The sequence below is a fragment of the Lolium rigidum genome, chromosome 1, assembly GCF_022539505.1.
Source record: "Lolium rigidum isolate FL_2022 chromosome 1, APGP_CSIRO_Lrig_0.1, whole genome shotgun sequence".
Taxonomy (NCBI): domain Eukaryota; kingdom Viridiplantae; phylum Streptophyta; class Magnoliopsida; order Poales; family Poaceae; genus Lolium; species Lolium rigidum.
In genome coordinates this window covers 227,660,410-227,676,733 of record NC_061508.1, presented here as the reverse complement: position 1 = coordinate 227,676,733, position 16,324 = coordinate 227,660,410, and the positions used below count along the sequence as shown (strand labels likewise).

At 44.7% G+C, this 16,324-nt stretch overlaps 1 protein-coding gene across 1 annotated transcript; it reads left to right on the top strand.

The window, feature by feature from the left end:
- The first annotated feature begins 293 nt into the window (after positions 1-293).
- LOC124690936 (beta-carotene isomerase D27, chloroplastic) lies at positions 294-2,038 on the top strand. Its single transcript, XM_047224254.1, has 5 exons — positions 294-951; positions 1,040-1,101; positions 1,208-1,314; positions 1,524-1,619; positions 1,714-2,038. The coding sequence occupies exons 1-5, from the start codon at positions 490-492 to the stop codon at positions 1,761-1,763; spliced, it is 777 nt and encodes a 258-aa protein (XP_047080210.1). The 5' UTR covers positions 294-489; the 3' UTR covers positions 1,764-2,038.
- The last annotated feature ends 14,286 nt before the right edge of the window (positions 2,039-16,324 follow it).

The following is a 16,324-nucleotide window of genomic DNA, read 5'->3' as shown; positions in this document are numbered from 1 at the left end:
TTCCATTCAAACTTTGATTTTTTTTTTCTCTCCCGTCGCAACGCACAGGTATTTCTATTTTAAAGTTAACATATTTTACTCTTCCGCGGCAACGCGCGGGCATTGTCCTACTATATCGTATGTATAGCAGCGCTCATCTTTTAGCCACAACCAAAAAATTGGTAGAGCATGCTTTGCTAGCAATCCAAACACACTCTCACGAGCACCTGTGGACATGCCAATAGATTTCTTCTCCCACCGTACCATATCCAGACTTCATAAATTGTGGCCGTCCTTCTTCCCGCCCCCACAGCCGGTGAACCAGCCGCGACGACGAGGACCAGTGCCGCCGTAACCCGTACGTGTCACCCCGGCAGCCTCGCACTGGCCGCGGCGGGCGCGTGCCAACAAGGCGCGCGTCAGGGCAAGCCGCAAGCACCACCACCGCTAGCTTAAGCAACACAACTGGACACTCGCAGCACCAACGCGGACGCAAGATCATAGCTAGCAATGGCGTTGATGCCCGTGGAGCTCCGCTTCGCCACGCGCGCCTCGCCGGCGACCGGAACGGTGCCGAGGCGGCGAGCGACGGTGCGCTGCGCGGCGACGGCGCCGGCGCCGATGGGGGAGAAGACGGAGTACCGTGACGGTCCTCTGGAACGCGCGTTCATGGGGCTGTTCGCGCGCAAGATGGAGAAGTACGCCGGGAGGAAGAAGAAGCCGGGCGGCGAGGAGGAGAAGAAGGCGGTGTGGGACTGGGACTACGAGAGCTTCGTGGACGTGTCGCGGCGGGTGATGGTGGGGCGGTCGCGCGCGCAGCAGCAGGAGGCCGTCCGCGAGGTGCTCATCTCCATGCTCCCTCCCGGCGCTCCCGAGCAGTTCAAGAAGCTCTTCCCGCCCACGCGCTGGGCTTGCGAGTTCAACGCCGCCCTCACCGTTCCCTTCTTCCACTGGCTTGTCGGCCCGTCAGAGGTCAGAAATTATATCAGTTTTCAGATATCAGAAAAATCTTGTCATATGAATATATGATTCCATAAATCATGAGTTCTCGATTGATCAGGTTGTGGAGGTGGAGGTGAACGGGGTGAAGCAGAGGAGTGGAGTGCTCATAAAGAAATGCAGGTATGATTGATCGATGCTACCATTGCCGATTGATGGAATGATGAAAACTTACTGGAAATGTGAGGAAACCCTGTTACATCGGTTTACATCCATGGAATTCATCCAGGTACTTGGAGAACAGCGGCTGCGTAGGGATGTGCGTCAATATGTGTAAGATCCCCACGCAGAGCTTCTTTACTGACGAGTTTGGACTTCCCCTCACCATGAACCCAAGTGAGTGTATCTTCCTCCTTGAGATGCTCAATTAACAAACCGATTCCTGATCATGGCAAATACTATTTTTTTCTTTGAAATCATCTTGATACAGAATAAAAATGAAATAGTAGTAGTTAAGGAAGTTACATACTTGAGGTGACAAAAAAAGTTCTGAGTTTCAATTAGTTGATGATTACCATGCTCACTGAAAACACACAACACCTCAGATTTTGAAGACATGAGCTGTGAAATGATATATGGCCAAGTGCCACCCCCATTGGAAGAAGATCCAGTGTCAAAGCAACCGTGCTACCCCAGCCTCTGTGAGTGCACCCAAATTCACCAACATCATTCAACGACTCTACTAATCTAGCACTAACGCTTCGTATGTGGTAAATTGCTGGTTTTCGTTTTCAGGTTCTATATCGACGCCCTCCGCCACAATCTGTCCAAAACTTCAGAATTAGAGAAAACAGCAGCACTGCTGAGTTCAGATCTTGGCCGTTCTCAGTTCTTCTGCGAGGGCTCACACAGATTTTGGTACCAAATTGGCAAATTGTGTATGATTACAGATAGGCAAGAATTTCCACAGGAATATAGATAGTGCGTCATTAACTTTTATGCACCGAGTGTATATAATGTAGCCTGTATTTTGCAGAAAATGTAAAGACACGGTCTGAAATAAGCTTGTCACAGCTAGAACAGTTGCTGCGTCACTATAGTTTTTCACCTGTTCATCAAACCTACGGGCCACAGTCTCTCTGAGTTAAGATCTTGCCCTTTTCACTTCTTCGGCTAGCCCTCACATAGATTTTCATACCAAAATGGCAAGTTGTGCATGACTACGGATAGGCGAAAGTTTCCACAGCAATATTAGATAGTTCATCTGTAATTTTCAAACACCGAGTGTATATAATGTAGCCTGTATTTTACAGAAAATGTACAGACACGGTCTGAAATAAGCATGTCACTGCTAACAACGTTGCTGCGTCACTACAGGTTTTTCACCTGATCATCAAACCTAAGGGCTACAGTGTATCTATCCCTACAGGAACTCGTGAAAAATTGCGAATTTTGTAGGATTTTTTAGAAAAAAACACGAATTTTGTAGGATAAAACTATGAAGAACAAAACAAAATAAAAGACTATTGTTAATCTCGGTAGTGTGCTCAGTACTTCGGATTAAGATACGTGGACTAGGCTCTCCCCCCGTGCTGCATCATGGAGCTGTCAAGCTTCATGTATAAATGGATTGTACTGATATTTTTTTATCAGTTTGAACTTTTAGTTGGTTAGCTAGTGCATGAAGCTTAATATCATAATGCCTAAGGTCTTGAGTTCGAGATCTGATTTTCACAATTTATCCTAAAATTGATCCCCCCTTCCCCCATCGCAATGTCCACGTATATGCATCGTGACTCGTGAGCTATACTTTTGGTTATATTGGCTAGTGTATGAAACTCGCCATGGTATCAGATTCTAAGGTCTGGAGTTCAAGTCCCTTCTGTGTCCACGTATATACCTCTGAGTCGTTCTTGCCTCTTGAGCGACGGGAGCCTTGTCCGCATCCGTTGCCACGAGTTTGGTCACTGATGAGCTTTCCCTACCGCATGTCTTCCTCTTCTACTTTTAACATTTCCAGAAATCGTATAGCTCCAAGCAGCACAAGAGATGGCGAGAATCAGCAGAAATAGGTAACCAACGATGTGCTTCCATGGGGGCATGGAGAGACGTCACGATGGTTGACCCACTTCTTTTCAGTTTCTCCGGCGGCTTCTAGGAAAAAATCCTCCCCACCAGCATCTTCCAGATGCCTAGACTCTTAATTTTTCTGGCTATAGTCTAGTTTAGACTAAACAAGATTATAAGCTAGAACAAATTTGAGGTTTGGGTTTTTAGAAAAGGTGGTGGGAAGAAGGCGAAAGGAAGTTCCTCAACCACCTCACCGAATTACAATGAAATGACTATTCTCTTAATAAACATAATTAATTAAATCCTAACACTATTCCTAATCTTTTATTATCCTTGTGATTGATCACATTTTGAATTATCTCCTCCAAAAATCCAATTGGTTATCTGGCATGAAAAAAACCATTCTAAAAACCTTGTACGAATACAAGGAGGAAATGACATATGATATCCATGTTCGTACTGATATTGTCTCATTAAAAAACTTACATGAGAAACTGGTAGGAAAACTCACAAAAAGGAGTGCAATACTAGCAAAATAATAATCTTTAACATGTTATAACCTAGGACATTTCTCACCCTGAATTTTGCAAGTCAAGCAGTCTTTTCATACCAATTTCATTTACATAATTTTGAAACAGAGAGTTGAGTAAGGACTTGATAAACAAATCATCGTTATTATCATATGACTTCATTTGCAAAATACTTATTTCCCCATTCTTCTTAAATTCATGCGGGATAAAATAGCTTAGGAGCAATATGCTTTATAATATAGCTCTTCATTTAACTTGTCTGCATTTGTACAATACAAGTACCCTTATCTTCATCGATAATGCTACACATTCACATGTTGCTTCGTAGAAAGAAATTATTTCAGAATGATCGTGGACCTAGATGATAGCTCGGTTTTATGTAGTGTTTTCTAAGGTTTTTTCACTGAGTTTTGATTTGGTTTCAATGGTTTTCGACTTCCAACTAACACGATTTTAGGGAAAACAAATAAACCTTGTATCTTCATATGGATTTCAGGAATTAAGCACCCTTGGAAGGAAATCAAGACATTAAGTGAAGATTTAGCGAAAACCAAGCAACTTTCTATTTGGAAAAATTATCATTGGATTTCTAAAACATATTAACGACCAGTGATATAGGCAAGGCCGCTAGTACAGTGCAACCGTACTGCATGCCACCGCCTCTGCCTCATCAATGGAAACAACTTTCGTGAAGGACATAGACACATCAGAGATACACAACCTCTGCAATCCACCTCACGAACATTATAGAAGAGATTCAGAGAAGAGAACTTATGCATCAACCTTCGCCTCGATTCTCCTCATCAACCTCCATCATTACCCCATCATAGATCTTGCATCATCGGTGCATCATAGTAGACACCAAGGTTTTCTTTGTAGTTCCAAGAGAACACTACTAAGAAAAGAGCTATCATCGGTGCACCAGCGCCCGCCGGCGGTAGTAAAAGTACCATCGGCGCACCAGCTAGGGGCATTGACGGTAATATTTTCTACAATTCAAAAAAAAGCCTCGATCTAGATCTAGATCGAGATCTAGCTAGTCGTCGCCATGGAGATGCTCCATCGTGGCTGTGGTCGTCGTCGATCGTCGTGGCCGTGGTTGTCGCTACCGTGGCCGTGGAGTAGCTCGTTGGAGGAAGGTCGAGGATGTGGTCTCCGGAGGTATCCATTGCCAGAGGGAGTTCGAGGTGGTGGTCATCAGAGGGAGTCACCGGAGGAATTAGCTTCAGGAGGTGGTGGCCGGAGGGAGCGAGAGGAAGGAGGATGGGGAAGAAGGTGGAGAAGGGGAAAAGTTGGAGAGGTGGAGAAAGGGGAAGGGAGAAGAGGAAGAGAGGAAGAGAAGGTGGTGCGCCGGCTGGTTTCAATATATAGCGAAGGTTACCATCGGTGCACCAATATGGTGGTATGCCGGATGTAAGTTCTTTTTTAAAAAATTGCATCAAAATCTAAAACCAGAAAAAAAATCTATTTTACTTTTGGTTTCACAATTCTAACTAATCAGTAAATGGCCGTAGGCCGTTGAAATCGGATGTAACTTTTTCTGTAGATTTACTTTCATATATTTTTTTCATTGGAGGTCGTATACAAAATCTAAAGCTACTTTACCGAAACATGGCGCTATTTTGCAAAATTTATCGAAAATTCATGTTTGTTACTTTTCCTAACAACTATAGGACACATGCCCATCTCGAAGGATTTTGAATTTTAAGATTTCTATAAATTCCTTATATTATTTACAAAGCTGAAAAGGTGACCCGGGGTGGAGATCTGCACCCCACGTACCACCGGAGCACCAATATAATTGTGCGTCGGTGGTAAGTGTGGTGCATGGCTCTACCTTCGCGGGGACCTAGGTTGGGAGACTACGGTTCCGTTGCAGTGGTCTTCTATCAACTTGATCCTCTTGATAAGTGATTCTTCTAGAACATTTTGTGTGTTTACATAGGGTACAAAATGCTCAACAGTTATTCCAAAAGCTAGAAAGTAATCATTTGAATGCTTGTAAACTAAATTCAGCAGCATTATCTATTATGGTGGATTTTGTCCCATGCTCAGGATCATTTTCTCTCAGTTTTATGATTTGAGTGATCCGCTTTGCAAAATCATGGTTCATTGTTGATATGGGACACATATTTGGCCATCTTGTATATCCATCAATGAGTACCATAAAGCATCAAAATGGTCACAATAATAGTCGAATGGGGCCATATATCTCCCTTAAAGCGTTAAAGGAAATTAAGTGGCTAACTCGTGACCTTTAGGTATGAAGGTTTAGTGAATAATTTCCCCATTGCACATGTTGTACATACGAAATTCAAAGAGGTGAAATTAGCACCTTCAATATAATTTTTGTCGTCATCCCCACACAAAGAGGACCTGAGTGATGAGGCCATATATGGAACTTGTCAAGACTTTGAAAAGTTATTTCAAAAATCAAACGTGGCTCTAATTTTATGTGTGTAATATAATCTAGAAGATAGAGGAGGTAGTTTCTCAATGGTTAACCGTCAATATAGTTTTTGTCATCATCTCCACACAAAGAGGACCCAACTGATCAGGCCATATATAGAACTTGTAAAGATTTTGAAAAGTTATTCTAAACTTCAAACGTGGCTCTAACTTTATGTGTGTAATATAATCCAGAAGATAAAGGAGGTAGTTTCTCAATGGTTTCCTTTATGGATTCCTTTTACTGCCCTTACTCTCTTAAAGAGTATAGAAGTATTTAACCTCTTGTCATATTACTCTTCCCTTGGATTGTTTCCAAAAGACATCTTATTTTGTTCTCACTTTTGTTGCTCCTTTTCCAACGAGTCCTGCCAAAAGCTCTCTTGGCAAGGCAGTGTTGATAAGCCTGTTTGATGTAAATGATAGAACTAATCGAACTCTTATTTTCCGTTGATGATTCTCGGTATATAAGTACAAGCGGAAGAGGGATGCGAGTCGAGTCACGTCTGTTTGTAGGGGCGCGAAGAGAGGTCACGGCAATCCCTACCTTATAGAATTACAATGGGAGGATTATTCCCTCAATTAACACCATTAACACTTCTGCTTCAGTGCACCCCCCTAAACTTGTTAACGGTGGAGATTAATCGATACCCCTTCGTAACGGAGGGCTTGATGGTCCAGTGAAAATTTAAGGAAAAAAAGTTAAAGCTCAACCGTATTAACCCCCCCCCCGTACAAATGAGCTGCCCTAGCTGGCGCTCGATCGCCAAGAGATTAGCGAGCGATCGGTTTCCGACAGGATTAGAATTAAACATGTTTTCCCTTGCCGTACGTTTGCATGCATGTAAAAAGAAACAATCCTTCCAAATTTGAAAGTTTAAAACATTTTAACTTTTAAACGACAACTCCGATGTAAGATTCGCTTTCACCAATAAATCCATCTCGACGAGATCTTCAAAACTAGCACCCATGTTAATATGTTTCGACAAACTTTTTTTCTGGCTAAAAGTTATCAACCCTCTCTATTTGAATAATCAACCCCTCCGTACTTGAGTGATCAACGGCAAATGTATAAAATTATCAATCTGGTGCAGACTATTGAGGGAAAGTTCTGCATGCAAACACAAATAGACGAATCTGCTGATGTCAGCGGAATCTTTTCCAAATTTGAAAATTCAAAACGTTTTAACTTTCACACGACAACTCCAAATTAAGATCCGCTTTCACCAATAAATCCGTCTCGACGAGATCTTCAAAACTAGCACTCATGTTGATATGTTTCGAGAAACTTTTTTTCGGGCTAAAAGTTATCAACTCTCTCTATCTGAATAATCAACCCCTCCGTACATGAGTGATCAACGGTAAATGTATAAAATTATCAACCTGGTGCAGGCTATGAGGGAAAGTTCTGTATGCATGCACAAATAGACGAATATGCTGATGTCAGCGGAATATTTTTCAAAATTTCTTAATTCAAAACGTTTTAACTTTTAAACGACAACTCCAAATTAAGATTCGCTTTCACCAATAAATCCGTCTCGACGAGATCTTCAAAACTAGCACCCATGTTGATATGTTTCGAGAAACTTTTTTTCGGGCTAAAAGTTATCAACCCTCTCTATCTGAATAATCAACCCCTCCGTACTTAAGTGATCAATGGTAAATATATAAAATTATCAACCCCAAAGTTAATTTTATTTGAAACAGTTTAGCGATTTTTTTTGTTTAGAAGCTATCAACCCGGTGTCCTGTTATTTATCAACAGTAAATATAAATAACTACCAATCCTAAAAATCTAATTTTATTTCGAATATTTTGGCGACTCTTTTTAGTTTACAAGTTATCAACCCGGTGCCCCGTTATTTATCAATGGTAATTATAAATAACTACCAACCCTAAAAAGTATTCCATTTAGAATATTTTAGCGAACATTTTTTTATTTTACAAGCTATCAACTTGGTGCCTCGTTATTTATCAACGGTAAATATAAATAAATAATAACCCTAAAAATTATTTCATTTAAAATATTTTAGCGACTCTCTTTTAGTTTACAAGCTATTAACCCGGTGACCCGCTATTTATCAATGGTAAATATAAATAAAAATCAACCCTAATTTTTTTAATTTCATTTAAAATATGTAGCGACTCTTTTTTTGTTTACAAGTTATCAACCCGGTGCCCCGTTATTTATCAACGGTAAATATAAATACCTAGCAACCCTAAAAAGTAAATTTCATTTAGAAATATTTTAGCAACTTTTGTTAGCTTACAACTTAAAACAGTACTTAATTTGTGTAGCAAGTGGTAGTTCATTTGAGTTGCAAGTGGATCTTCCCACCCGTTATTTCCCCCCTTAAAAACCACTGTCCCGAAAAAGGGAATTGCAAAAGGACCTCATTAAATATGAATTACCGTACGAAAATAAAACCCAAAAGAAAATTGCAAAAAGAGAATTGAGAGTCTGCCTCGTGCTCAGGGCCGGCCCTGACCCATGGCAGCCATGGGCGGCCGCCTAGGGCCCAAGCCGGAGGGGGGCCCAGGACCAGATATTCTCTTTACTATGGGCTGGAAAAAAATTAGTATGGAACGGAAGGGAGACAACGAATCAATCAAGACCTGCAGCTAATGAGCGGTCCAACTCCCATCTCCATCGAGAGTCTTCACGAGGGCGCGAATGCCCTGCCACTAGTACGCGTGAGCCTGACCTGCGCGTGACTGCCGGAGTGCGTTACCCGATCGGTCCAACTCCCTGCACGTGACCTTTTGTTAATCATGAATTAGTGAGGGTGTGACCGATCCGTCCAATTCCCTGCGTAGCTGCCTCTGTGTCTTCCTCATCTCTGTGTTTTGCCGATTACTTCATCAACAGCAGCTCGCTGATCGGTGCCGTCCCTGCCTACCCGTTTGTAAGTCTAAATCTCTAGTCTAATTGTCATCTAATTCATAACTTATTCTTTTGATTAGGGTTCTAATTTGATATTTTTCTTCATTATTATAGGTGTTATAATGCCAAAAAAATTGTCGGGTGGTGAAAAAAAAGAAAAAGAGAAAGCTAGATAATCAGTTTATTGAATAGCAAAGAGGTGCTTTAAATAAGTATTTTTCAGTATGGAATCGCAAAGAGTGGCTTTAAATAAGTATTTGTCAGCCGAAAGAAGTTTCTCTAACTTGAAGCTACTGAGAAATTGTTTGAGGTCAACTATGTTACAAGACAGATTAAATGGCTTGGCTACATATTGTATTGAGAAGAATATCTTAGACATCATTGATCTTGAAATTGTTCTCGATGATTTTGCATCTACAAATGCGTGAAGAAGTTTTTTGTGAAGCATTGAAGCGTAATTATCGATGGAGTCATTGTAATTTGTTTTTTTATTTGAGCTAACTAAACTAGTAAAAAATATGTGTCATATTTTCGTCATTTTATTATTATTTCTATCGTAAATATGCATACATATATTAGTCTTAAGGGGTACATTTGTCCACTTCGCCCAAGGGCCCCGAAAAACATAGGACCGGCCCTGCTCGTGCTGAAGAAAAAGAGTGAGATGCTATGTATATGCATGCAACAACTTATGAAAGAGTGCTGAAAAGTTGGCTAATTAAATGCAAATCCATGAGATGCGCTGTGCATGTGCATGCATGCAGTGTGAACGCTCTTGGCTGCATGCAACTTGCAAAGTAGTAATACAAAGCTGTTAGTGTGAACACGTGTGAACGCAATTAAAACACTACGTGATAAAAATGGAATTGAGTCGCGCTTTCGCGCGAGCGCTCCGCGCCGACAGAAACCGATCGCTCGAGCGAGCGATTGCCAGGCAGGGGATTCGCGTACAACACGTACAGCACAATTGGATAATCCAGATATTTTTCATTCATGATACCGTAAGTGTACAATTAGTCGTTCCATTCGCTTGTCGACATACTCGTGTCTGCAGCTGCCTGCTCGCCTAGGTTTGCTTCCGTCGCCGCCTGAGTCCCATCGCCATCTTGTCTTCGCCGCCACACGCTCGACCTAGCCTTCACGCCTGCCTCGGCCGCCGCGGCGCCATGCCTTACCACCGACCGACGCTGTCTAGCTCCCGCTCAACCCCAGCAGGAGCCCCACGCACAATGTGCTCACTGACTACCCCGCCCACAGCAGCTTCCATGAAGAACACGAGACGTTGTCCCCGCCGGCTTGGACCATGCGCTCGCCGCTAGCCGCCGACCCCGCTTTACCAGCCTATATCATCTCACTGAAATTGGAGCAGATGTGGAAGGAGTCGCTCGGTGGGCGATTCGAGTATTCGACCAGTCGCATCTCTTTCTCGCGTGGACGGTTTCAACAGACCATGAACCATGGGACGTGATCTTTCTTTTTTAATTGGGCTAGGCTACACAGTGCCCAGGCACTATTTAGTCTTTCACGGTGCTCCACCCAAAAATAGAAAAGAATTAGTTAACTGTCACTATCACTTCAAAAAAAGGAAATCCCGATCCCTCACGTTTCCTCTCCACACAAGCTCTCCCCATTCCACGCCTTCGTTTTACCATAGTCGGGCCCATTTCTATTTAGTAAAATTAAAACAGAGGATCTTGGTAAGAACAAAAATTACATCCCTCTAAAAAATAATTTCATAATGTTTATTTTATGATCCAAATGATGATGTACAAAATACAGCGATGGATGTAAAAATATATAAAAATTACATTCAAAATCACCAAAATTGGGATCACAAATATACTCTAGATGTAGAAAAATGTACAATATACATCGATGGATGTAAAAAATATATAAAAATTACATTCGAAACCACCAAAACAGTATTATGACTTACACCTTGATCCATTGAACATTATAGATGTAGAAAAACGATGAAAACTACATCCAGAGTGGAAAAAGAAAATAATATAGTTACATCCCTTCTACTGATGGGAAAGTAAAAAAGTTTAAGAGCCAAAAATTAGTCTGCAAAAATTACATCCATGACATAATTTACGTCTTCATATCGATCTGGAAGTAAAAATATTTAAGAGGCAAAATTAATCTGCAAAAACTACATCTATGAACAATTCTTAGTGCCTGCAATAGAATAGATCAACAGTAGCCGTAACCTTGAGGATGCGGGCACCTGAAACATCCTCAGCGCGAGCGCCCTGGACGCAGGCTCCCACGCGAAGGATCTGCTCTGCCGCTGTCCAATCGCCGCCCTTGGCCGGGAGGAGGACCCCGACGACGCGGGCCTGAATGGAGTGGTCGTCCGCGCCCATGAACTTGGAGGCGGGGCGGACGAGCATGGTCTCAATTAAGACGTTGGGCTTGTCGGGCAGGACGTCGTGTGCGGAGCTCGCCGCCGCCAGGAGGGCGGGGCACGCAGCAAGGCCACAGATGCGAGGGGCGGCGTCATCGAGGGCCTGGAGGCGCGAGCCTGGAGGGGGAGCAGTGGAGGCGAGACCGGTGTTGGGAGAGAAACGAACTGTTGGTCGACGGAGGCAGCTCCCCTCCCGCCTCGCTGCGGCAAGCACGCAGGTAGGTGCCCGCTACGTCTCTCAATGGTGGCGCCGGCCTCGCGGGGCCAGAGAGCCTCCTCGACGGCGGTCTCGCACCGCGCCACCCGCCTCATCCCCCGCTCCGCCTCCGGTCGCCGGCCGCCACATCTGCGAAGAGGTGCGGGAGTGAGATGTGTTCGACGGAGGTGAAGAATGGGGAAATTTTGACCGGCGGTCTCTTCTCTCTATCTCTCAAGTCTTTAGGAGCGCACACGGATCGGGAGAGTCGTCAGATTGCGATCCGACGTTTCAGACCGGGAGCACCGCCTAAAACTACACGGTGCCCATGCAACAATTAGATATTGGGTTTTTAATTTCTTTTGCATGTAGCAAAGCAAAGATCTTGCGTCCCAAAACGGTTCATGCGGATCACACATCGTTTGTAGGCATACATGTACACGTGTCACGTACGGGCATGCAAGAGTATGGGCGGGGATCTGAATACAGTGGGCAAATTAATTACATTCTGGATTACAGCTACTCCGTACTTAATTGTGAAAGACTTTATTGCCCTTTTGGATTCTGGGAGAGGGGGGAGCACTGAAGCAAGCGCCCACAATTAATTAAATTCTAACAATATGCACGTCCTCTCTCTTTTCCTCTCGACACATCAGCGATTTGCTTAGGTGGCAGGAGTATGACACGACACGGCTGCTGCCAAGGTTTCTACGACGCGGTCATTCTCCCTTGTTTGGTCGCTGGATCCTGGCGACAGGTGTGCAGCTCAAACGAACTTGCAATTAGTTAACTTGCCGTGACAGGACGTGCCCCTTTTTGACCGGCAAGCTAGATAATATGTAATTTCGTGTTCCATAAATCCATTATATACAGCGACCGATCGATTCTATATTCTTCTTTGAGATGGATGGATCGATCAAATCAGCCTGTGTTTCTAACTGGATCAGATCAGCATCCTTGAGTAGGCCGGTGTAACAACTGCTCGATCCTTGGATTACTCCCTCTCCATGTCGACCTAGTCTTGCAGACTAGCTGTAGGCTTAGATAGACTCGCGGACTGCGACGTAAACTTGTGCCAAAACGTCCAACAGTTGAATTCACATGTTGCCTCTTGGCGCCATCATTCATTTCCCTGTCTAGGTAGTAGTCTTTTTCTTTCGATTAACTTGTTGGGTCGAGACTCGAGAGTAAGGCGTACTTTCGATTGAAGAGAAGGGCTATGCAAAGTTGCAAACGCAGAACGTCTTCTCTACCCAATTACTACGTAGTTAGAATAAAATGATTTGTTAATTCTTGGTCTTCTGGGAATTCCTTCGTTTTCAGTCCATGCCAATTGCGAAGAACCGTCCATCTGACAATGTTATTGACGGAAGTTTTCATTTTCTAATCTCGGAGAAAACAATAGCTACTACTACCTTCGTTCATAAATAGATATTTTATATTGAGAGTGGACTATCAGAACCGGGCGGTATGTGATCCTGGGTGAAGTCAGGTTCTGATTGGTCCAGTTTTTTTGCGTGGGGTCCACTGTTGTATGGGTGTTTTACATATACTGGTACAATACAAACGACAGTGCATACCCTGTGTGGGGCTCCTCTATCCTCTCCCCCGCCCCATCAATCCTCATCCCCACGCATCGGTTCACGCGGCGTGCGCAACGGCAGAGCACCACGGCCACCTGCTCGTCCAGCCCGGGAGGCAGCGGCGTTGGGGACGAAGGGTTGTCCACGCCCTCGTCCGCGGGGACAAGGAGCGTCGCGGTGGCGCGCAGCGTGCGCCAGCAGGTCGGCGCGGCCGCGGCAGACCTCCTGCTCGCCGTCCGCACGCGCGAGCAGGTCGGGAGCAGTTCGCGCGCGACCAGAGCGCCACGGCCTCCTGCTCCTCGTCCGCATGCCGTAGCTCGACGGCAAGCGCCCTCCGCCGGTGGTTGATCCCGAATTCCAGAACGACGCCGCCCGTCCCCAACGCCACGTCGACGATGCCCCGTCCACAACGCCACGTCGATGATGCCCCTGTCGCCGACGCCGACCCGTCCCCGACGGCGCTCTGTCCCCGATGCCGCCCCGTCCTCGACCACGCCATGTCCTCGACGTCGCCCCCGTCTCCGACGCCATGTCCCCGATGCCGACCCGTCCGAGACGGCGCCCTATCCCCGACGCCGCCCCGTCCGAGACGTCGCCATGTCCTCGACGCCGCCCCAGACCTCGACCCCGACGCTGCCATGTCCCCGTCGTTGCCCTGTCCCCGGACGCCAGCCCCGCACCGGATCAGGCGCATCGACAGCGCCGCTCGTCGAGATGCCCTCCGCCGCTAACCACCACCACGTGGGCCTGGCTATGGCCGCACCACCACAGGTAGGTACTCCCGCGACGGTATCCGCCTCCGCCGTCCGCCCGCTCCTCCGCCGACTGCCTGCCCGACGGCCGCCGCGCCTCCGCCATCAGCCTCTCCTCGCGCTAGCGCCGCGCCGCCGCCGTTCGCCCCGACGGCCGCCTACTGGTGACGATTATGGAGGAGTGGAGGACTGAGGAGAGAGAGGGGCGTGATTTGGGGGAGACGCGTCGCCCCACTTCTCTCTTCAATGCATTTGGCCCACCTGTGTATTGTATCTGTACCGCGTTGTATCAGAAAAGTAGATCAGTTGCTGTGTGGGTCCCACCAAACAACTGGACCAATGGCAGCATGACTTCCACCAGGAGCATATGCCGACCGGTTCAACGATGCATTTTCCTTTTATATTTGTCTAAATTTGGATGTATTTATACACTAACTAGTGTCTATATACATCTAAAATTTGATAAATCTAATACATCTATTTATGGATAGAGGTAATACATTTATTTTGCAGCAGACGGACAAAAATTAAAACAATACAGCCATTAATCAAATTAGAAGCAAGCTTTTCTCAATCGGCTAGTACGATGTTATGTTTTTTGCACTATCCGAACAAATTGTTACAGTACATAAGTTATTTAATCCGTTTGGACAAATTCGTGCTAGAAACCTAGAGAAAAATGAAAATTCAGATGTCTTCCCACACCGACCACACAAGCTCAATGCTGGCAACACCATCGCGTTCCTTCCCCTCGACGTTTTCCTAGACTTGGCAAGCCTAGTTTTAACGCCTTGTCTACTATGGATACGGAATGATCGGCTTCGGCCTAACAACGGGTCCATCGTAGACCAGCCCCTCAAACTGCCGTTGCACCCCTCTGTGGTTCGTATTATATGAACTTGCTGCTGTATAAGCATTCAGACCCAGCTCCTGTTGTGTTAATGTGTGTTGTAACAAATGATTTTGGTTATGGCGATCGTGTTGGCGTGATGTGATAGAGAATGCAAGTGTACGTCTTCCACGCTGGATCACTCGTGTGGAGCTGTACCTTTATCATGTGGATGAAGATGAACTATACTACTTGCACGCATTGATTTCTGACAGGAAATGTTTGTTTCTGCATTTCAGCAGCATGGTGTCGTATCCTGAACTTTCTTCCGGTTGTTACTATCTGCCATGTGTAAATCATGGGGAGAAGCCGGGGTTTTATCCCATTTCGGAAAAAAAAAAAATGGGGAGCGGGATTCCCCTGTTCCCATTTTTTCTGCGCATTTCACGCTGAGCTGATAGTTTTATTTTTGTGCCTCCGTCTTGAGATGATAGATGTCATGTTTTGGAACATCTAGTTGCAGTTTGGTAGTGCAATGTCAATGCTTATGTGGAAAATACTAACGTTGTGTTTAGACACATAGAATTGGATGCTTGGAATCATAATTTGGAATTTGCTGGACCGAATTCCCATGTTTGGATGGTCTTAGAGCAAGAACAAAACTGTAGCAATAATATAGCAGGTTGCTGGCTATAGTAGTTTGTCACATCATCTATAGTCAATCTATAGTTAGCACGTATAATAGTGGGCTATAAAAGTAACGCACACTTTTGGCTTTCAGGTGCGCACGCACCCTATATCGAAAACATATCCGATATTTACTAAAAAAAATGTGTCGTAAATTAAATGGATAGGGAATGTATGCAGACATGCGTACGTCAAATCGGGAACTAAAATATTAAGTTATGTAGCCTAGACAAAAATAACAAAATGTACTGTTCACAATATAGTAGTAGACACGTACTACTATTCACAATATAGCGAAAATCCATCTTCTATTTTTTGTGTAGGTCACATAAATTCGAATTTTTTCTTGAAAATTGACACGAGTAAGTAGCATGGTGACATGTACGTGCATGAATTATTTCAAAAAAAATGACACATTTAAATGGGGTTATTCGAATGTTTTAAATATCAGGGTATGGTGCACCCGAGTGCACCACCCTATATTCGGTTATAAAACTATACTACTTTTATAATAATATAACACATCTTTCACTTTCACAAAATCGCAAGGAGCACGTGTTAGAGCTGACTCTTACATGAGAGTCCACTAACATTCTCTCTCATAATCTCTCTCCTCCCACTAAGTAAGTATTTTTTATAGCTAGCTGACATCTTATTGTACCTGCTCTTAGAATTGGTGCTCGCAGCCATTATTTGGAATTTGCTGGAGCGAATTCCCATTTTTGGATGATCTTAGAATTAGGGCTTCGAAACATAGGCAATTCCGAGCCCACCTCCCACGCGCCCGCTCTGCCTGGCCAGATTCTGACGTCGCTCGTTCGGAAGCGGGCGTACCGCTTCGCTTCGTCACTTCCTAGCAAAAGAGAGAAGCCTCGCTTGGGGAACTCTACATGCTCGCTGGACCCAAGATGTAGCCATCCCCGCCCTCTTCTTCCTCACCCCTTCCACACCCTCCTCTCCCCATCCCAGCCCTCCTCTGAAGCTCGCCATTAGACGAGTGTTCTCCCCTGCGTGAAC

Excerpts from the sequence above, each read along its gene's own strand:
- LOC124690936 (XM_047224254.1), top strand. The coding sequence starts at position 490 with ATGGCGTTGATGCCCGTGGAGCTCCGCTTCGCCACGCGCGCCTCGCCG. Across the intron at positions 1,315-1,523 it reads TCCCCTCACCATGAACCCAA|ATTTTGAAGACATGAGCTGT; the intron begins GTGAGTGTATCT and ends ACAACACCTCAG. Across the intron at positions 1,620-1,713 it reads ACCGTGCTACCCCAGCCTCT|GTTCTATATCGACGCCCTCC; the intron begins GTGAGTGCACCC and ends TTTCGTTTTCAG.